We start from the raw sequence: 22517 nt of genomic DNA, 5'->3' as shown, positions 1-22517 counted from the left end.
CAAATGACCCACCTCACTCTTCTCGACAGCTGGGTGGGAGATGACTTTGGCCGTAAATCAGATGGGGGAGGTACTGTAATGCTCAGGACCCTCAGAGGTTTCACCTGTACGTTCTTTTGTTCTTTTTCTTTATATCAACTTGTCTATTAACAGCTCTTTCAATGGAGGAGGAGAGAGAAGCTACAGAGAGCTCTTGGGTATTATTCAGTAATAACCCTAGTTTTCTTGGAGTGGCAGCCAGTACTTGCTAGCCATTGTTTGTCAGTCCATGTTGTTTTGCTGGATAATATCCCAGTGTAATAGCTTTGAGCTGCACTGGTGCTTTGTTAATAATGTGCTGGGAAATGGGCCTTCCCTTTGACATAGCAAAGGCAAAAAATGGTTTCTGAAGTGCACGAGCATATAGATGTTCGTACCTTCTGACCTGGTATCAACCAAATCAAATACGTGCAGGAGCCAGAGAGAAACATAGCTCCTTTCCACTGTGCAGAACGGTTCCAAATCGGCCATTTAAACTACCCTACGCCTTCGTGCCAGGGTGAAGCTGGGGGCGAAGAGAATTTTTGGATGCCTGAAGTTTGGGGTGCACTTTTCTCCGAGCTCCCTAGCTTTGTATTGAAGAGCACACTAGCTTATGTGCTAGAGCTAGTGGTAAACCCTTTGGTAAACCCAGAGGCCATGTCTACACTAGGATCTTAGTCCAAAATGAGCCCCCCAAGGTCGATTTTCTAAGCGATGCATCCACACTACCAAGCCCGTTATTCCGGAGTAAGGGGCCACGGAATTTGATCTCTATAGTCCTGCTTTTCATGAGGAGTAATGCTAATTCCAAACTTGTATGTCCAAAATAACATTAGTGTAGATGCTCCGGTGCTGCTAATTCGAACCAATTGGCCTCTGGGAGCGTCTGCTTCCTGGGGCTCAGATTCCAAGGCAGGGTCCATGAATGTGGATGTGCTACCTCGGACGACGTTCGATTCTTCCCCGTAGTGAGCACGCGGAACTTTGAACTTGTAAAATCAGGTGCCCAGAAGTCGAACTTAGTAAATTTGAAATAAATGCATAGTGTAGACATGGCCAAGGAGAAATATACCCAGGCTAGTTTCAACACACCACTGCCATCAGAGGCTGGCCACGCGTAAGGGAACTGGACAAAGGGTTAACACGTGAATCGGGCTGATGGAGCAATGAGAATAGATGGCAATGCAAGGGCAGGAGCCTGCTTAGATACGGTTGTTCTCCTTTTGCTTTGCTGTGATCGCACAGGGTGATGACGTGCCAGGAACTGTCACACCATGAGAACTTCAGAATAGGACACAGAAACCAAGAGATTTTCTTAACTCAAGGCTGTTTCCCTCACTTGTCCTACCCTTCCTCAAGGAGCTGTCCAGGAAGCCAGCAGGTGAACTAGCGCTTAAGAGAAAGAACCTTGTCTGCTACACAGCTCGCCCCTCCCGGCGATACCAGAGAACTGTGATAGCTGACGTCACAGAGCAATCAAGTTACAAAGAGGAGGTTTTATGAACCAGACAAACAGAGACTCTGGCTACGTCTACACTGGCATGATTTTCCGGAAATGCTTTTAATGGAAAAATTTTCCGTTAAAAGCATTTTCGTAAAAGCACGTCTAGATTGGCAGGACGCTTTTCCGCAAAAGCACTTTTTGCAGAAAAGCGTCCGTGGCCAATCTAGACGCGCTTTTCCGCAAAAAAGCCCCGATCGCTATTTTTGCGATCGGGGCTTTTTTGCGGAAAACAAATCTCTGCTGTCTACACTGGCCCTTTTGCGCAAAAGATTTTTGGAAAAAGACTTTTGCCCGAACGGGAGCAGCATAGTATTCCCGCAAAAGCACGGACAATCTTACATGAGATCGTCAGTGCTTTTGCGGAAATTCAAGTGGCCAGTGTAGACAGCTGGCAAGCTTTTCCGGAAAAAGTGGCCAGTCTAGACACAGCCAGGGTACGTCTACACTACAGCGCTAGTTCGAACTAACTTAGTTCGAATTAGTTAATTCGAACTAAGCTAGTTCGAACTAACGCATCTAGAACTAAAAACTAGTTCGAACTAGCGTTTTGCTAGTTCGAACTAGTAAGTCCACATTGAGTGGACTCTGAACAGGGCTTAAGGATGGCTGGAAGCAGTGCCGGCAGGGCATAAAAGGAGGACTTAGAGCATGGAGATACTGTCTCAGGCTAGCCGAGGGCTGCGCTTAAAGGGTCCCGACCCCCACCCCGGACACACAGTTCTAAGGGGTGCCCCGCTTGCAAAGAAGTTCTGGCTTGGAGTGCCCTGAGTGCCCACACTGGGCACATCACACCACTCGGCCATCAGCCCGGCTGCACTTGCCGCAGGCTGCCATCTGGGGAGAGGGAGTAATTGGGGGGCTGCAGGAGAGCTTCCACCCCCAGAAGCCCGCAGAGCCAGCCCAGTCCTCCCCATCGGGGGCTCGTACCCCATTCCTCCCTCACCTCCTTCCACTTGCCCTTCCCTAGCCCCCCTTCTTCTTGATGTACAAAATAAAGATAACGTTTCTTCCAACATTGACTCTGTCTTTATTGAAAAAAAACTGGGAGAGACTGGGAAAAGGAGGTGGGAGAGGGGAAGAGAAAGGCTGGGAGAGGGGAGGGCAACTAACATGATCAGGGGTTGGGAACAGGTCCCAGATGAAGAGAGGCTACAGAGACTGGGACTGTTCAACTTAGAAAAGAGGAGACGGAGGGGGACAGGATAGAGGTCTCTAAAAGCAGGGGTTGGGTGGAGAGGGTGCATTCAGAAAAGTTCTTCCTGAGTTCCCATAAAGAAGGACTAGAGGACACCAAAGGAAAGGAATGGGTAGCAGGCTTCAAACTAGTAAGAGAAAGTTGTTCTTCTTGACAAAGCAAAGAGTCAACCTGTGGAACTCCTTGCTGCAGGAGGCTGTGAAGGCTACAACTAGAACAGAGTTTAAAGGAAAGTGAGATCAAGTCATGGAGGTTGGGTCCATGGAGTCCTATTAGCCAGAGGGTAGGAGTGGTGTCCCTGCCCAAAGTTTGTGGAAGGCTGGAGAGGGATGGCACGAGACAAATGGCTTGGTCATTGTCTTCGGTCCATCCCCTCCAGGGTCCCTAGGGTTGGCCGCTGTGGGCAGACAGGCTACTGGGCTAGATGGACCTTTGGTCTGACCCAGGACGGCCATTGTAAGCTCAGGGCTCAGTGTCGGGGGTCTCAGTGGACCCCCTTGATTTTCATGCACACCTGCTCCTGGGTGGCCAGGCTGGCAGCTCTCCTGCCCTAGACGGCCACTTTCCTGTGCCTAGTGCGGAGATCGTGGACAAGGTCCACGATGTCCGCACTAGTCAGGAAGATGCCCGCCTCTTGCGGTCCAGGGCAAGCTCCCGGGAGCCGCCAGCCTGGTCCCGGCAAGAGGGGGTGGGCTGGGGGGCATCGGGTGGGTGGCTCTGTGCCGTGCCAGGTGCAGGGTCTGCTAGCTGGGTGCTGGCAGGCTTGCACCTGGCACGGGCACCGTAGCCAGCCCGTGCCCCTTTAAGGGGTCCGGGGCCGGGAGGGGGGCATAGAGTTTCCCTGGTGTTGGCCAGAGTGGCCACCAGGGAAACCTGGGGAGGGCTAGCCTCCCACTAGTTCGAACTAAAGGGCTACACAGCCCTTAGTTCGAACTAGCTAGTTCGAACTAGGCGTTAGTCCTCGTAAAATGAGGTTTACCTAGTTCGAACTAAGCGCTCCGCTAGTTCGATTCAAATTCGAACTAGCGGAGCGCTAGTGTAGCGCATAGGAAAGTTAGTTCGAACTAACGTCCGTTAGTTCGAACTAACTTTCTAGTGTAGACATACCCACAGAGACTCTCTGGTGTAGTAAATAGGCTGTGGCAGGGTCAAGGTACTAGTGGTCTCAACTACCTAGAATACCTAGAGCGGGCAGACTGGCAAGTAAGCAGTTAAGAATGGACCTAGGATACATCCCGGTTCAGAAGCATTTGAAATTCAGCTTGGCCCCCATGAGAGCAGCAGTTTTACATCTGATTGTATTTAGTAAACAAAAAACCTGCAAAAAAAGTACTCTCTCCCTGTTCGTGCTGCTGCAAAGAATGATGGGCTCTCCTATTGTCTTTTGAATGGAAGAATCTTAGAATTAACATTCAAGGTCTCTTTTCCAAAGTCCCTCCTTTGAATGCCGACCCTTTACCAGATGACAAAGTAAACGTGGTGTTCATGGATTTCATTTGCTCTTTTAAAACCTGGACCTGCAAAAGTCACTTGGAATAACAGGAACCCGGGAGGACCTGGCCACATTTATGTTCTATCCATCTTTCATGTATTTATGCTAAATATTTCCTCTTGGAAGCCTTGATCTCAGCTGCGATTAAACTATTTCCTCCCTTGTTAATCCAGCATCTATTAAACATTTCTTTAGCTATCTGTCTTATACTCTAAATAATTTTTGTTCAAATGTAGGGTGGAGATTTTCTTAAAGTCAGAGGGCAATATTCTGCAGTTGGTGATACTAGTACGAATTTCAGTTGAGGGAAGTTATTTACCCATTGTGAGAGCAGGATCTGGCCCCCCAAATGTTGTTCTTTTTGTATGATTTAAATCTCCCATCTGCCTCCCCATCCTAGTATAACAGATGTTAATATGCTGCCCAGGGATGCTGTGGAATTGCCATCGCTGGAGATATTTAAGAGGAGGCTGGACTGACACCTGTCAGGGATGGTCTAGACAGTGCTCGGTCCTGTCGTGAGGGCAGGGGACTGGACTCAATAACCTCTTGAGGTCCCTTCCAGTTCAAGGGTTCTATGATTTGGTGAAAGCTGGTCAGCACTCAAGGAGATCACACATTTTCATGATATGTGATCGCATCCCTGTTTGCTTCAGTGACATTCAAACCCAAGTGCAAATGGGGTAACTTCATTGACATGAATGTTGAGTCATGTAGGTCAGTGGAGCCGGAGCCAGGGACAGTAGGGCTGTCGTTGGCCTTTCATTACACATGCAAATGAAATGCTGAATGAAAATCAATGCGGTTGCATTAGGGAGGTAAGTTGGCAGGAATTGGGAGTGCTGCCTGTTTACCTTCTGGGGCAGCATCTTGTCACTCATGAAACCTTTATACCAAGTGTGGAGTGGCGCTGATGGACTCCAGCCAAAATAGAACACGGTCCTTTTCTGGGAGGAGTATCCTCCTGCCACTGGCTGACAGTAGAGCAAGGGGAAATAAACGCCTACAATTACAGAATCCAGAAGACTCATTGCGCTGTCAAATCACAGTAGCCTCAATCTGCATTTATTACCTACCTAGTCTATTGATGCCTATGGGGATGTCCCAACACTTGAGCTGCACTGATGCCTGTGTGCATACTGTGAGCAGCCAATTTTATTCCTCTCCTCGGAGGGTCTGTTTGCTATCGACGCTCATTCACTTAATGGGGCTCTAGTGGTGGAATCCCTTTTCTTTTTAATGGGGGCTTGTTAGCTAAAGTACAGGCGGATCTGTTGCAACAGCAATTTCCTACCGCACAAACGGAGAGAAATTCACATAAAACTACAGCTAAGTAACTGGTAAAGTTTCCAGAGTACTCCCAGGAGCAGGGCCATTCACTGCGAAGGCAGAGAAGTGTAAGTCACAAGTGGGCTGAACTCTTCTTCGGCACTGAGAGCGAAATCCCCCAGCTGGAGCCACAGGCCAAATGCCAGAGGGGTGCTGAGCATGGCTGAAGTCCAGAAAGGGTGTTTCTGCCCAGGTGTCCGTGAGCTCATGAAGGATTTACAGCAGCTGCCCAACATGCGCCTGAATCACTTTTGCTGCACAATCATTTGCACATTGCAATGGTGCAGGGTTATTAGGGACCCGATGTGCATGGGTGTAAAGGTGCCCACAAGAAGCAAGGCAAGGAGGAATCGCATCTTATACCTTTGGTGGGGCAAATGTGTGGTTGGGGCCAATATGTCTCTTTACCATACCCGTCTCTCCGTACACAGGCTGAAATGAAGAGCACGTGAAGGGGTTAAACCAGGGCTGGGAGAAATGTGGCCCGGGGGGGGCCGGATCGGGCCCTCGGATTGCATCTGCCGATGCCACCGAATTTCCAGGTGGTGGCTCAGGCAAGCAGGATCCTATTTAAATGGCTCCCGACTCCTGGGCGCAGCGCTACCGGGCAGGGGCTGGAGCCGTGCGCCTTTTAAATAGTCGTAGCAGCGCCTGGTGGTTGCCAGGCAACGTGGTGGGGGTGGGGCCAGCAGCCACGAGCCCTTTGCTGTGTTTTTAATTCAAAGTCTCCCATCTCAGACGACTCCGGGGGGAAGCTAGGCCGCGACTTCGTGACCACGTACCCAAATTCATGAAGTGGCTCCCCCTGTGAAAATTATTGCCCACCCCCCCCGTTAGACACTACCCCTGCCATTTGAACATACAAAACTTCTTAATTACAACGAGTGGGAATGATCCATCTTCCTGGTAGATTCGCTGAAGAGGGTGAGTGTGCAATGGAGTCTGCGCATCAGAGACATAGCCCATCTGCTCTGTTCCTTTCCCTGGCTGCCGGGGTGGGCAAAGGTTGAGTTTAATGCTTTGGTTGGGAGGTTTGGAATCTGTAAAAGATGGGACATCCTCCTGCTTTTCTTGTTTCTGGCCATCCCAATCTCTGGAGGTAAAGGACTGCTGGAAGATGGGGCTTGTTTCGGCATGAGTGCTGTTCATTTCTTTTGCCTCAAGAGATCCCGTTCTGTGCAGTGTCCCTCCTTTCAACCTTAAAATTACTTCCAGGAGAGCCCTTCTAAAGAGTTTTAAACCTTTTTAAAAAAAATTCAGAAGGTCTTCCACACAGCTCAGAGATTTGGTTTTTTATGTTTTCAGACTTCTATGTCTTTTATGTTTTATTGTGTAGGGTGCCGAGGGATCACTCACTGAATACCTAATAACTGCACTTGTTATCCATGATGATTATCTTGGCCGCATAAGCTCCCTTGATCTTTTCAGAAATTCACAACCAACCAACCACTTCAGAATGAGCGCTGTTGCATTAAGAGATTAGCCAAACTTCCTGGCTTTTTGCAGGTCACTTCCTCATGCCTAGTGTAACACACACGTCTTCCACCTTCCTCAGCATCGGGGAGCATTTTGCTAACTTAAAATTGCCCATGATCTCTCAAAATGTCGACATTCTCATTTGACACCCTTTTGGCCCCCACTTTGCACCCATTCATCTTGTCCTTGGACTCAGCTATTTTCACTACGGGCTAGTCTAGAAACACTACTGCAGCACATTGACGCCAATGCAGCTGCGCTTCTGTGGTGTGTCTAGTCAAGAGGCTGTAAGCCGATGGGAGAGAACAATTTGCCGTCGGCTTAATTACGCAACATCCTTGAGTGGCGATAGCTATATTGGCGTGAGACGCTGTCTCCGTCAACACTTGGGTCAACATCACTTATGCCACCCAGGGATGTGGATTATTATTCCCACTAAGTTATACCGAAGTAAGTGGTATTGTAGCCAAGCCCTAACATTCTTGTTCTGTTCTTGCCACTGCATTGGTGTGATAGGGTGAACTAGGCCCCAATTCCCCCTACAGGAGGCCAGAGGCCTTGCCACACCCCATGCCAGCAAAAGGAGCAGAAGAGAGGTCCTCCAGGAAGGATAGAGTGGCTGTCCCAAGGTGGCCAATCAGGGCCCAGCAGACTAGTATAAAAGAAGCTGCTGGGCTAGATCCTGGCAGTTCCTCACAGGAGCTTGACCCAGATACTGACTGGGAAACCAGCAGCACTATAGACAGCTCCAAGTGCAAGCTGAACTTTAAACCTGGGTGAGGCCCAGGTCCAGTGGCCAAAGACTGGGCACAAGCTGAATATAAGAACTGATAGCACCACGGATAGGGCTAGTCAGATCCTAGCCTCAGAACCTTGTGACGACCAGACAGGGCAGCATCCAGGGGAAGTGACCCAGAGAACAAGGAAGTACCAGACAGCCAGGCAAAGAACTTACCCGACACCCCTTGGCCACGGAGGGTTGCCCACAAATGGGTGGCCCCTGTTACAAATGGGCTTAACTATCTTTTTATAGCAAGAGGGAATTTGTGCCTCTTTCTCTTCCCCTCCAAAAGAATCTTACTGAGTTCCTTGTCTGTGGGCTACCACAGTACACTAAACTAGAGGTCCTTTTGAATAATTCAACTCCCAAATCAAACGGCCCCACCGCTGTGCCAGTCGCTGACATTCATAGAACAAAACCATTTTGGGGACTTAGTTAAAAAAAGCTCCATGTGACTTCAAGACCAGCACGAGGCTTCCATGTGGATATCTCAGCGAACGAACAGCTGTTTGCTCTGAAGATGTTATCCTGAGGGTAGCCTGTGGAGGGGGGGGTCTCTTGATAGACCAGGAGAAAGGAAGCTTTATTAGTCACTCAACAGAACCATTGCAAACATTAGGGGGGGTTGGCCCATCGAGATATGTTTGGGTATCAGACAAGTAAATGTTCTGAAGTCATTATCCATCTACCACTGGTAGGTGGCAGATGTGCGGCCTAATAAACGATATTTGCAGCAATCCATGACCTACAGAACAATATGTCTTTACTTAGAGCTCACATCACCTATCAACACTCTTCATTCCATTTTGCTTCATGCATCTTTCTGGATTAATCTATTTTTTATGTCTCCATAAATCAAACAACCCAGCATGTTGCTATGATTACACTGAAATAAAGGCCCTTTTTTCTTCCAGCTACTTTGCTTGCCTTCCACGTCTGTTTCTCAGCAGGTTCTCAGATGCCATGTAAGACTTTTAATGCCTCACAACACACTTAAAGAGGAATGAATCTGTCCTGAGGCTATGGGAAAGTAGCTGTTCTGATAAAATAATCCATGAAACTCCAACTTCAGCACTTCTCCGTTCCTTCCTTTGCAATACCGGTCAGAAATAAAGGCTGCTGAATTCATCTGCAATCTTATAACACACATGACTCCTTGTAATCTGAATTGTAGCCTCTAAGGTACATCATGGTGACGGGCTCTTGCTCTCTCTATCTGAGCCACATCAGTGAGTGGAAATCCATCGGTGCTATCCTGCTTTGCACCAGCGAAAGAAGTCGCCTTTTGTTTTCAAATGTTCCAAAATGGAAGTGGCTACATGCAGATTTAATTCCCTGCCAGCCCCGTTTTTATTCTCCCTCCCTCCCTCAGTTCTTTGTACAGTCATTATACAGATTAACAAGCCTGGTTTGGAAATGATGAATGTTATTAATATTCTTCCAATTCAATAATCCTTCTCGTATTTGAACGGCGTGCAATATTTTTCTGCTTTCTTCAGCTTTTCGCTAATTCAAATATATGACAAATGTGAGTCTTGGTTTCAGTTTTCTATTATTTCCCTTGTCTGATCAAATAAATTAACAGACTGTCATTCCTTTCCCAGGAGTGATGCCCATATGTCAAGGAAGGCAGGGTGAAAATATTACCTGTTCAAACAAGATGATAAAAGTTTTCATACATTATTCACTCGTCCATGCAAACCAGACAGAGATGCTGATCCTATTCCTTTCACCTTGACCAGTGCCCACTATATTTAATGGTAAATAGTGCAAGATTTGCAGAATCTACATCAGTCCAGTCCTCCATGCATCATTTCCCCTTAAAGTCCGCTCTCCTCTTTTCTCACAGTGGCAGTTACTGTGATCACACCCAATGGCAGTAGTCACTTTAAACAATGGGAACGAATCGACTGTCCTAAATGCACACTTCTCCCAGCAACGTGGCATCAGTTTAAATCCAGCATTTCGTGCTGTCGCGGCAGTTTTCTCTATTTGGACTATCAAGGGAAAGATTCCTACCTAGCTATTGTTGTTTGACAATGTGCCATCGGCAAAAAGACGCTGCAGGAAATGGATGCACGTTTAACAATGATGCATACCATTCTCCGGGCCTCTGTCATACATCTGTACCATTCTCCTACCCATCTCAAATGCTAATGGAAAAAGAAAGTTGCTTCCCTCACTACAGGTCTTTATTTGATAGATGATGATGTAATGATTGATCGGTAGCTGTAGGAAAACTGTTATGTACACTGTACCTTTGGCACGTGGAACCAAGAGTTCAGCTCCTTTACTTTTCTCTCATTTTCTAAATCTTTCATAGATGTTAAGACCCTGAAGGAAGCATTCGGATCTTCTAGTCTGACCTCCTCCATTTCTTTTAATGGGGCACAGCTGTTTACAAAATATGCCTTACGAAGATATATGGGATAATTTGCTGTCTGAATGCCGGCGCCAATGCCGAACGCTTACCTACTTGTATCTCAGTTGTGTGTGTTTGTTCTAAGGATGGGAACATATAAATCAAAACTCCAAGTTCAAGATGTGGAGTTAGTTTCAGGATTTTAACTTACAAGTCTAGACAGACATAGGCTAATGTAAAATGATCAATATTTTAAAATAAAACACTGTGGTCCCAGTAACGTTCATTAATGATTTTGCATCAGTGAGAATAATTAATGCAAATTGCATTAAAAAAACCCCACAGTTACTTTGTTCTGCCCTTATGAGAATGCAATTGCTTTTTAATTGCTTTTCTCAAATAGCGTCACCTGTTGAACTTCCGCTTACAGGCCTGGTTTTGCACACCAGTCTGCTGTAATTTTACAGAGTTAGCCCTTGTTAAAGTAAGAGCACCTGTTTTGCCTATCACTCTGGCTAGGTCAGGGATATGAGGCTCGAAGTGAGAATGTTGCTCAGGTTTTCTGGAGCAAACCAATAGGAGCAGACTAGTTGAATATCTGTTCATAATCCCTAAGGTCAAAACAGGTGTGAGTCCCCTCCTCCTCCCCCACATCCTCGTTTGCACAGGAAGAGAAAATGGATACAGTTTTCATAGTTTTACCTTCCTTATTTTCAAGCTACCCGAAAGAAAGTAATATCATGCAGACAAAAATGATGTACTTTGAGAATTGTTCAAGTGCCTACGGTGTTTGTCCATTTCTTCAGGCCTTTGGGTCTTTTGTTTTGGTTGTGGGTTAGTCACTCTGCAAGGGCCTTGAATTGAGATTCCTTGTGTACCCAAAATGTTCATGACCTCAATGGCTGTTTTGAGCGTGCAAGGAATGCAGGATCAGCCCCTAATTCTGAGCTGTACTACATGGCAGGCACAACCTAGAGTGAGGAAAGGGAGAGAGGGCAAAGGCAGACTTAAGGTATCTTTGTGTCTCCTGAATTTGGGGCCTTCCAGGCTATACTACATAAGAACGTCAGAACGGCCAGACCAAAGATCCATCCAGCTCAGTGTCCTCTCTTCCCACAGTGGCCAGTACCAGGTGCTCCAGAGGGAGTGAACAGAACAGGGAATCATCCAGTGATCCCTTCCCTGTCACCCATTCCCAGCTTCTGCCACACAGAGGCTAGGGACACCATCCCTGCCCACTTTGGCTCTTTTTTGAACCTTGTTATAGCCACCCCGTTCTGCATCCGACCTGCTGCACGTGAGCCTGATGGCTGGGGGCTCAGTCTCCTTCCCATGGCAGTGCAGGGCTGTTTCCGGGTGTGCAGCGGGGAGGATTGGAAGAGGGGGTTGCTGCATTCCAGGCCCCTAGGGTACGGCTACACTACAGGACAAAGTCAAATTAAAATACACAACTTCAGCTTCATTAACTGCTTGGGTAAGTAACATCCTCCTTTGCTTTGTTCCTTCTTCCCTTTCATCCGCCCTCCCCCATATAAAACTAGGGTTTGAAAGGACTCCTAGGTGAAAGGCACTGCACGTCCATAGGGGTAAGCCAATGCCAGCAAATAACAAAAGCAGCAGTGACCCATTCCAGTCCCAGTACGTCATGTGATTTGTAGCTCTTCTTTGACTGGAGAAAAACAAATCCTGTAATAAGGTATTTTTTGAATATCAGACAAAAACTGTATCGGAATGACATTCAAGTGCCGACAGAAGGCACCAAAGCCAGCCGAGCTCAAGTTAATACTCAAGATAATTCCTTCTCGGTTCAGCCCACTGACTCAGCAGGGCTGGAGCTAGAAGTGCTGGGGGGACTGCCGCACCCCCTGGCTTGAAGTCGTATTAGGAACCCCAGAACCACCTACAACATCCCCCCCACTTAAACATTCTTCTAACACTTCCGCAGTGTGTGTTTCCCATGCCGGTGTAAAGTTCCTTCCCTGTCTATTGCTGGAGTAGGTGTCAAGTCTATTTTGAAAGTAGCATTTAAAGAAATATTTGTCTTGATTAAAAAGCCTATGCTAGGACAGTCAAAAAAAGACCTAGCTCCATTCATGGAGGTTAGGTCCATTGATGCTTATTAACCAGGATGCTTAGGAAAGCTGTCCCTAGTCTCCGTTTGTCAGAGGCTGGGAATAGGTGACAGGAGATGGGTCACTTGATGATTCCCGGTTCTGTTCCCTCCCCCTGGGGCACCTGGCATTGGCCACTGTGGGAAGACAGGACACTGGGCTAGATGGACCTTTGGGGTCTCTTCTGTGCTTCTTTTATTTGGTGTGAGGTCTCTGGCCATCCCCAAAGGAATGATAGAAGACTCCCTCCCGGAGCTAGCAGGACGCTCAGTGTATACAGAGGGCGGCGTCATAACATAAATAACTTCAAACAGATACAATTTAGATAAGAGTGAAGAATTTTAAATTGCAAATGGCAAATGATCTGGACTCAATTACACATTTAATCAAAACCAAGCCGGCCCTAGTTAGAAGCAGTAGAAAGGCAAAATACTGAGCTGCTCGCTCCAACGTGATACCATCTCGCAGCGGAAAGGAAGGGACCGAACTCATTACAGATAAGCCGCGCTCCCATTTCCCTCGGATTGTTTTGTTATTTAAAGCAAAGGGCTAAAAAGGAAATCGCTCCCAAGTATCTGCCAGGAATCGGCCCGGCCTCCGGGCGTTGATCCTCCCCGCGGCTCCTTTTAACCCCACGCTGCTCCGGGCAGCAGGGACCGGGGATCCTTAACACATGCACCGCCCGCCGCCAGCCCTTCGTCGCAGGATTGTTCTGGATCCGATTAACACGGCAGCCCATCCGTCCTGCTGTCTGCTGTGGTGGCTCGCTAGTTAGCCCGGCTCCTGCCAAATAGATCGATATTGCTTTAAACCCCCCCTGCTGTCAGGAAATTGAAAAAATATGCAGCAGCAGGTCTGATTTGCAAAGGGACTGGAAGGACCGCGCCGGTTTTCGCCCCCTTCGGAGGGAAAAGAGTGTGTGTGTGTGTGTGTGTGTCGAAAGGGGTTTGCAGGCGAGTGTGTGCGGCGTGAGACACAAGCTGCACAGTGCGCAAGAGCGTGTGTGCAGGGAGACACACGTGTGTGCACCCCTCCAGAGGTGCTTAGGTGTGAGTACACACACACACACACACACACACACACACGGCCGCTCACTAACCCCTTAGTTTCCCCGGCCAACTCCTCCAGGGTTCCCATCAGCGGGAGCGGCAAAGGGAGGGGGGAAGAGGAAATAAAAAAAAAAGGGGGGGGGGGAGAGGAGAAAAAAATGTGAGCACGGCCCCTTTAAGAGCCCCGGGGGCGCGCACAACCACCCGACTCCCCTTCTCCCCGCGCGCCCCCGCCTCCTCTCTCCCTCTCTCCGCTTTAAAGTGTGAGCCAGGCGCCGGGCTCACATGGCACTTCCTGTGCAGGGCAGAATGGAGCGCGCCCCGCTGCCGCCCGCCCGCCGCCGCCCAGCCCGCCGCGGAGCCCCAACTTCCCGGGGCATGGACTGAGCGCCCGCCCGCCGCCAGCCCCCGCGCTCCGCTGCAGCCATGGCGTGGCCCGGCCAGGCGCTGCCTGCATGAGGAGCCCCAGCCCCGCCGAGGCGCTTCTCCTCCCGCCGCTCGCCGGGGACTGAAGTTGTGAGCGGGCTGCCCGGAGCCCCCTTCCCCCGCCCCCCAGCTCCGCGGCTCCCGGCCTGGCGCTTGCGGGACCCCCTGCGCCGGCTGCATCCCCCCGCCAGGGCGGCGGCGGGGGCCCCGGGGTGTCCGCGCCCCGCGGGGCGCAACTTGGATTGTCAACAAGTTCCCGCCCCGCGCCCCTTTCGATGCGCGCCTTTGGACATGCGGAGGCTACTGCGACCGTGCGGGTGGATCGTGGGCTTGCAACTCGCCAGCGCCGTGCTCCACTACGTGGTGTGCTTCCCCGGTGAGCCGCGCCGCGCCGGCCTGCCCGCCCCGGGGGGTGCGGGGCTGTGTCTCTGGGGGGGGGGGCAGCCCACGCGAGCCCCGGGCGGGCGAGCCCCACTCTGGGGGGGGGGGGGTTTGGGGGCCGGTCTGCGCCCTGCCCGGGCTTTGTCTGGCGAGGCGGCTGGGGCTGGTTCCCCCCCCCCCCCGCACTTAGCCCAACTTCCCCCCCCCCCCCCGCGCGGGGAGCGGGACCGGCTGCGGGAACCTGCCCCCCCCCCCAGTGTGTGTGATGGGGGCCGCCTCCCCTGCCCCCGGCCGCCTCCCCTGCTGGGCTTCGCCCGCCCCACCGCGCACTCCCCGGCGCCTACCGCGGGGCGCCCGGTGCCTCCCTCCGGCGCGCTCGGCTTGGCGCAGTGCTGCCCCGGCGGAGCGCGGAGCCGAGCCGGGCAGCCCGGGGCGTGAGTCCGCCCAGCCCGCTGCAGCAGCGGGGGAGCGCGGGGCGCCCTTGGCTCCAGCGGGCCCAGCCGGGGCGCCCCGGGGAGGCTCCCTGCTGCCCCGCGCCCCCAGCCTCAGGGGTGCCCCGCCGCTCCCGGGGCCTCCCACCTGCGCCGCTCGGCTGCGCTCCGCCGCCGTCCCCTTGACCTTGGTGGCGGCCGGGGATGCGGTCTGGGGCCGGCGGGACAAAGGTCGGAGCCTGCCCGGGCTCCGGCGGGGCGAGGTGCGGGCAGAGCCGGGCGGCTGCTCTGTTCCGAGCCGGGCAGAGGAGGGGGCGAGAGCGGAGCCCGATGCGGAAACTTCCCCCGGCGGGGAGGGAGTCGGGCTACAGCCTTCAGGGGCGCGGGGCTGCCCCCCCATGGGGCTGGGATCCCCCCACCCAGATGTTGCCTGAACAGCTGCCAGGCTCGCTGGGGTCCCAGGCAAAAGCCCCCCGCTGCTGCCGAGGCGCGTGGCGAACGGAGCCGGGCGCGTGTGAATGGAGCCCAGAGCTAAGGAAAGTTAAAATGTCAGGGAGCCTTTGCAGGAGGCTGCTTTGCCATTTTCAAAGCTGCAGTGGCGCGGCTCTGCCCCCAGAGGCGCAGCTGAGCCGGGCTGCGTCCCGCGCCTCCCCACAGAGCCCCCCGCGCACGCTCCGGAATGGACGTGTCACTCCTGGGAACTTCTCCGGAGCGTGGCTCTGTCTGGAGTGGGTGTGGCAACGGCCACTGGCCTGCGCATCTGCTGGCTTGCAGCAGCCACTCAGGGTGCCCAGAGGCAGCTGAGAGCAAGGTCTCAGGCTGCCCAGTTTCTCTGGCCAAGGGTTACAACACCCACTCCTGCCACAATATATCTGTGCCCCTTGAGGTTTTAAAGGGGCGTTGCTAATTGCACCTATGTGAAGCCGGTTTCTTAGAGCACCCTGAGAATGTCAGCTGTAGCTGTATTTCTTCCTGCACGTTGCTCTAGAAATGTCTAAGGGGTTTCCAGTTTTCCCCATTCCTGTCTTAGGACAATCTTTATTGTGGGGAAGTAGCTGGAAACAAGGAAATGGATTCTGCACGAAGTGCTATCACATGCACACGCTATCTTTTTTTTTTTTAAACTTCTTTTGCTTCAAATATTATGACTTGCATAGCTACAGTATTTTCAGCCAGATGTGGTTTGTTTTATTTAAATAGTAGTGGTTTGGACTTCACTGACTTTCAAAAGTCTGGAGCTATATTTTAAAAACCTACTTCAGTAGCTTATTGCAGAAAGAGCCAATTTTCATGTCTTGCAGGCTCTAGCTGCATGCTTTTTCTGTTAATTTTTATTAGTTTTTTTTAAAGTCAGCCTGTGTCTTCATGGAAAGCTGTAACACAAACCTTCTGATGTAACTTGTATTGTAGGCAACTTACAGGATACATTCAGAGTTTTCTGGAAGCTTTCTAGTAACTTTCAGTTCTCATTTTAAATACATACAGGGCAACTGGACTGTATATTCCAATCACTTCAGTAACTTATCAGATAATAAAATGACTTCAAGCAAAAATAAAATAAGCCAGAGTGAGAGTTAAAACCTCCATCTATTTGAAATTTTGCAGCTCTTGAGGAAAAACATTTATCTTTCTTGTATTGATTTCTTCTCTATTTCAGCTCTGAGAGGCCTTTCTTTCTGAGTCTGATGTATAATATGCAGTAATTACATCTAGAAAGCAGGTTCTAAGAACAATTCAGGAAAACAAGCTCTGATGTAGGTTTAATATGACAATATTGTAAGAGTAATTTTATATCAATGGAGTTCAAGCTAGATCATATTTTCATTATAGGTTGATGTGGATATATGCTCCATTGTATGCCCGTGTTCATGTACCATGTGTAGCTAAATGACTTAACAACATACATATCTGTGAAATAGCTATATAATATTTACAGATGCTGTTCATCACGGAGGCTTTTCTTGGAAAGCAAGCTACTTGGCTTTTGTGGATGTAATTCTCAGATGCTGCTACCATGTTAGGCCTCATTGAAAGAAAACGTACAATAATGAAATCCAACAGCAGTCACACTGTTGGGCAAGTTAGCATTAACCAGGAAGGCCACTGTAGCCTTCTCTATGGAGACTTGGTACATGAGAAATGCCAGAGGCAAGCTGCAAAAGTGAGATCCGTGGAGGACAAAATCTGGTGCCCGGTGTTCATCACGCCAAATGGCAAACTGTCAAAATTGGCATTAGTGGGGAATTCATGCCAAAATGCAACTACTAGCACCCAAAACAATCCCTTCCAATTTTTTTAAAAAACTGAATTTAAGAAGCTTCGGGGATGCAGATGTGTTCATATAGCAAATCTTTATTTCCAGTTACCTTTAAACCAGAGATACAGATCACTACGTTCTCTCCCCCTTTCCTTTCTAGATCGTTTTCATTAGTGAAGCAACATAGAACGAGGACAATTTAACATTGTAAAAATCAAGTGAGGTCATACAGAAAATAAACCCTTTAACCTTCAGCAGTCGGCTAACAGAATTGTAACAATTTTTACCTTTGTACAAGTGTCTTGTTCTCCCTCAGTAACAATGAGGAATATATTGGAAGCATTTGCTCTTCCTACAGTGCTAGTGCAGTACATTTAACTGTGAACTTGTCACCGATAATTGCAACGGTTAATAAATCAAACAGTAAGAGGAAAAACACTTCTTGCTATGGGGTTTGATCACTCATGCAGCTAATGTGGTGCCAATGAATAAGAAAGGGCCTAAATATGAACCATACATTAGCATCCTTTATAATCTGTTTGTCAGCGCTTCACTGAGGATCATTTCTGTCCCAGGAAGGAATGATGCCATCTTCATGCTTTGTTAGTCTAGAAAGTGCTACCAGACCATTTGTTGTTTTTTTAAGTTTATCCTGTATAGACTAACTCAGCTATCCCCAAAGCTCCAGTAAGGTATGTCTGTGCTCCACTACTCATTTGTCAGGAGTAAAAGTATTGAACTTCGCATCTATGGAGCTATAAGGTTGTTTCTGTTTCCGTAGGAGAGGGGTGTGTGTGTGTGTGTGTGTGTGTGTGTGTAACGAAGAAGGTGATTTAAAAAAATTAAATGACCTAATTTTTAACCCATTTTTAGCTCACTGTTGACCTAGCATATGTCGACCTCCAGCTCTTTAAAGTCATGAATAGGGTTGCCAGATGGTTTCAACAAAAGTGCCAGACACACTTGACATTACATCACCATCGACATTACATCTTTAGAAAATACCGGCCACTTCTATTTTCTCACTTGTTTCCTGAACAGAGAACTCAAATACTGGACTGTCTGGTTCAAAACCGGACCCCGGCAACCCTAGGCATGATGTTGGTGGCTTTCTAGTCTTCATACATGCCGAGTGAAGAGCTAACTTCTCGGTGTGTACGTGTGGGGCTCTAGTATTGTTCTTTTCCTGGGAGTTTGTGCCTTTGAGCTAATCAAATGCTGCTTTTAAAGTCTTTAACGAGGCTGAAAGACTGGGCTTGGTTGTCCAGGATTTTTCTAGCGCAAAGGGTGTGTGGGGGTGTCTGTGTGCACACGCATGCGCTTTGCTTTCACAGAGAATATGGAATGTACAGGAGAGGGCTCTCCAAGACTTGATTTAGTTCTGTGGCTTTTATGAAGATGACATGTCTTACATCTTAATGATTCTTATTTTCAGTGTATTTTTAAACATGCTTTATGTTCCAGGAAGTGGCTAATGGAGTCCTTGCTGATAAAGAATGTCAAATGCTCTCCTCTCCTGTCCTGTGCACTGGGAGATGAGCTTGCTGGTATGCTTCTGAAGAGAGAACTAAGGAAGAGCTTTGATATCGTTAGCAGGCTTAGAGAAGCTGATTCACAGCTAACAGTGCCAGGAGAGAGCTTTGTAAAATCTTCAAGTGATGCTGGAAGCTGAGTCTACTCAACAGCTACAGCAAGTGTGATTATTTTTTAGGGGGTGGGGGGAGCAACTCAGTCTAAAAGGAGTGTGGGAGAGTATTTTCAGAGGCTGGAATAAAACTGGGATATCAGAGAAGTGTGGTGGTGCTGCAGATGCTGTTTACCTGATCAGATTTATAGGCTCTGTATAACAGTTGTTCTCCACTAGTGAGATCCAGCCCTATTCTGGGTCTTGGGGTGGTTTTTTTGCTTTTTAAGAGTAAAGAAGTAAGGTAGCATCATGTGTGCACTCTCTCCTCCTCCCCCCCCCCCGCCACACTCCACCTTTCTCTTCAGAGTTCAACTTCAATATGTGTTACGGGAAACTGGTGTGAATAGCTTTCCATCACACTTAGGGAAAAGAGGAGCCTAATAAGGGATTTGCATAATCTAGTATTTGCATAATGTTCTTCGTCCGCTAATCTGTACAGCAGCTTCGGATTGTTTCACTGGCTCTTGGACAAGTAGTTCCTGGCTGAGTTGTGAAGTTGTGCTGTCTGGTCCATGCTCCCGGGACAGGTGGATGAACACTTCAATTCGTGATCGCCTAAGAAATCTCACTGTCCGTATGATGAGGCTTTCCTTGAGTGTCCTCATTGTATCTTAATGCAGCTGGCATTTTACCTGGGGTGAAATTCTTTCCTTAATTAAAGCCTTACGCTTTTTAAAAATTCGTAGCTTGAATAGTTTTTGTTTTGTCCAATTGTAGAAAATACCATGAAGATCCTATGAGCGGCAGTTAAGGGTTAACCTGCTGATAGCTTTTGGAAAGACAGCATTGTTCATGTTGATGCTAACTTGCATGTTTGGGGTTTTATGGTTAATAATTGGAAGCTGTTTGAGTTCATCTCCGCTATCTTTGGAACAAATGTTAATCTCTTGACAGCTTCTTTTTGAGCAGCCATCATGGGGCATAATGTGGCTGGAAGCATAAGGGTATAGTAATAAAACTGCACTTGATTAATATATAACCTTAATATGAGGCATGATAAGAGAACGAGGCTATTTCTTGTTTGCTTTTAAGTTACCGTAGTTTAATTTATTACAAAATGTACATCATGGGCTGTGTCCAGACTCCATGCCTCCGTCGACGGAGGCATGTAGATTAGCCAGATCGGAAGAGGGAAATGAAGCCGCGATTAAAATAATCGCGGCTTCATTTAAATTTAAATGGCTGCCCCGATCTGCCGATCAGCTGTTTGTCGGCAGATCGGGAGAGTCTGGACGCGATGCCCCGACAAAGAAGCCTTTCTTCATCGACACAGGTAAACCTGGTTTCACGAGGCTTACCTGTGTCGATGAAGAAAGGCTTGTTTGTCGGGGCATCGCGTCCAGACTCTCCCGATCTGCCGACAAACAGCTGATCGGCAGATCGGGGCAGCCATTTAAATTTAAATGAAGCCGCGATTATTTTAATCGCGGCTTCATTTCCCTCTTCCGATCTGGCTAATCTACATGCCTCCGTCGACGGAGGCATGGAGTCTGGACACAGCCATGGGTGCTGTTACGTTCTGACCAAATTGTGATTCTTTATACTCACATGGCAGCAGGCGGTCATTCTGAAGGCTTAATTAGAGGGCATTTAAATATTTCAATCAACGTGTTCTGCTGTCCGGGCCAGATCCGGAACCCTGAGGGCTGGTATTCTAAGGGTATTGAGGATCCTGGTAAGATATTTCCAAAAGTGCCAACCACCTCACTAGGCACGTAGCCATGCTTTCAGGTGCTGGCTTACCTTCTAAACCTGAGACCGGGCTGTACTTTCACCTCAAGCCAGCTGCCAGTCACTTTATTGGCCTGAATAAAACTGCAGGTCTGGGTTTTCTTTTCTTTACATAGCACCGACCTGGGCTTAACACCATTGAGGTAAGCAGAGTAACTCTTAGTTAACATTGGCATCTGCATCTCCCTGAAAGGTTACTATGTTCTCAAGCCCAAGGATAGGTGGAAAACCTAAACTACTGTGTGTCCCCTACACGGATTGAGTTTCGGTACTAAGGAGGCAAGCCAGTTATATTGCCCACCTGAGAAGCGAACTGGAGACCAGCTCTTCTGGTTGGCAGCCCTAGTTTTTCCATTTGTGTATTGATACTCCTTCAATGAAAGCAAGGAAAACTAACATGAGTGTAGCTGATAAGGGTTTTTGTACTAGATCGGGGTGCTGCACAGAGGCAGACACAGATCCTGCCTGATGAACTTGCAGTCTAAATAATGACCTCTTCATTTGTCTTCTCGCCAAAAGCTAGCAAGGTGTGGGAATGCTTTTTCATTGCTCTAGTTAGTCAGTGAGATGGCTGCTGCTGTTCTTCTGTCTCCCTCCCTGTCCCCCCCCCCCATATTCTTTAATTTTATTCATATGGGAATGACATGGGGGGGGGGGGGGAGACACAGGAATGTGGCGGGAGGGAGGGCAGGGAGAGAGGACATTCCAAGCAAGGTAAGGTATGCACTTAATTTTTAATTAACAAATTCAACTTAACCATCATTGTGTGAGAAGCTAATTTTAAATTTCACTAATGGTAAAATCAGGTGTCTGTTTTTGTGTCCTCGTGCCTGTTTAGGTATGTTTGGGAGCTGGCGTCCAGAATGCTAAATCAAGTAATTTGGCGAGTGCTGGACAATTTCATAGAACTCCTAGCTGCAACCTACACCTGCCAGCAGCGGTGATGTGTGAAATCTCACTTGATGCGGGGCTCTGCAGTGCATAAATGTTGCTGTAATGCCCAAGGAGATGTATTCTCTTCCAGTCACTGCTTTGAGGGCTCTTGCATTCATAGCATGGGAACGCATGTACAGAAAATCTAGGCTTTTTGAGACTTGGATATTTAGCTTAACAAAGCTGCTTTGAATATCCTTTTCCGTGCTAGCAGATACTTGAGGAATGAAACCTGGCGGCAGGAGGAGCTGCACTGGTATTTGGGAGCAAAATATTGGCCATTATTTGATCATGTGGCAGCTGTTGGTTCTTTTTTCCCCCGATAAAAAGCCTGCCTGTCTTTTTGATGGAATGCTTTTAAAGCTCTTCGTCTGACAGCCAGCTTATTCTAGTAGCGAAAAAGAGGAAAGCTATCTGATCTCTTTTGCTCACAAAAATGGACAGTAGTACAGATTTTTTTTTTTTTTGCCTTCAGAGGGGAAGAGAGTGATACAATGCCACAGTGCTTTAATCAAACCAGTGCTTCAGAATGTACCCACATGAAAGTGCCTAAGTATTGGATTATTGCACTTCATCATTCTCCAGCCTTAACTGGCATTTCTGCTCCATGGCTGTTCCACCTACCTTCAAAAGCAAGTCCTGAGCCTCCTTTTTAGCCTCCCCTCTTGGGGGGCGGAAAAAAGGATTTCGAAGGACTCAAGCTGAAGGAGGCACAATTTGTGGCAACTTTGTCAGTCCCCTCCCAAAAAGAGGCAAATTTCACGTTGTAAAACACTTGTGTTCCGACTGTTGCAGTGTTCCACTAACTTGGTGCTGATGCCAGTGATTATACCTTATACTGGGCAATGATTGTCCATGGTACAAGGCAAGTGAGCTGGGCCCATTAAGTGTTCTTCAGCAAGGCTGCCCATGTAGTACCATCAAAGACTGCCGTTTGTGGAGATCCTTTGGGTGCCATATTTTATGGCGCATTCAGAATGCTGCCCTGCACAATTGGAGAGTCAGTCACCATAGCTTCTGCTGCTTGGTCTTAAAAATGGCTCTTTAGAGATTTTTTTGCAGAGGTATTGCAACGATTAATAAGATGTCCCAAAATGAAAAAAGTTCTCAGATGGCCAAGGTTGTTTTTCCAGAAGTGACTAGTGCTTTTTTAACTTTTTTTTGGCAGCCTAACATGAGGTACGACAATGGGGGCTGACTTATTTCCCCTAAGCAAGTGCTGAGTTCTGACCTTCTAATAATCAGACTCGAAGTTTTTGCCACCAGAAAACTGAGGCACTCAAAATTGCTTGTTGCTTAGATGCCTGTCTACCTACACCCAAAAACAAGGGGTAGAAAAGTCAAAAGCTCC

The 22517-nt window shown here is 48.4% G+C and overlaps 1 protein-coding gene and 1 long non-coding RNA gene across 7 annotated transcripts in view; one reads left to right on the top strand and one right to left on the bottom strand.

The window, feature by feature from the left end:
- Positions 1-12591: 12591 nt before the first annotated feature.
- LOC142830899 (uncharacterized) lies at positions 12592-15118 on the bottom strand. Of its 2 annotated transcripts, none has more exons than XR_016350459.1 (2): positions 14707-15118; positions 12592-13054 (listed from the first exon to the last, which is right to left on the bottom strand). It is a non-coding gene; the product is annotated as an uncharacterized LOC142830899 (long non-coding RNA). The 2 variants fall into 2 exon arrangements; XR_012906428.2 differs by lacking the exon at positions 14707-15118 and adding an exon at positions 14472-14608.
- PTPRG (protein tyrosine phosphatase receptor type G) overlaps positions 13554-22517 on the top strand; it is a 659416-nt gene continuing 650452 nt past the window's right edge. For 3 of the 5 annotated variants that reach the window (XM_075938464.2, XM_075938462.2, XM_075938461.2), the window contains exon 1: positions 13554-14122. In XM_075938464.2, coding sequence (XP_075794579.2) covers positions 14038-14122 — 85 coding nt within the window. In that variant the 5' untranslated portion in view covers positions 13554-14037. The remainder of the gene's footprint in view (positions 14123-22517) is intronic. The other 2 variants (XM_089781277.1, XM_089781276.1) reach the window with 1 other exon arrangement.

This window comes from Pelodiscus sinensis, chromosome 11 (assembly GCF_052426305.1).
Source record: "Pelodiscus sinensis isolate ZL-2025 chromosome 11, ASM5242630v1, whole genome shotgun sequence".
In the NCBI taxonomy this organism is placed as follows: domain Eukaryota; kingdom Metazoa; phylum Chordata; order Testudines; family Trionychidae; genus Pelodiscus; species Pelodiscus sinensis.
This window is presented reverse-complemented; position numbering and strand designations above follow the sequence as displayed.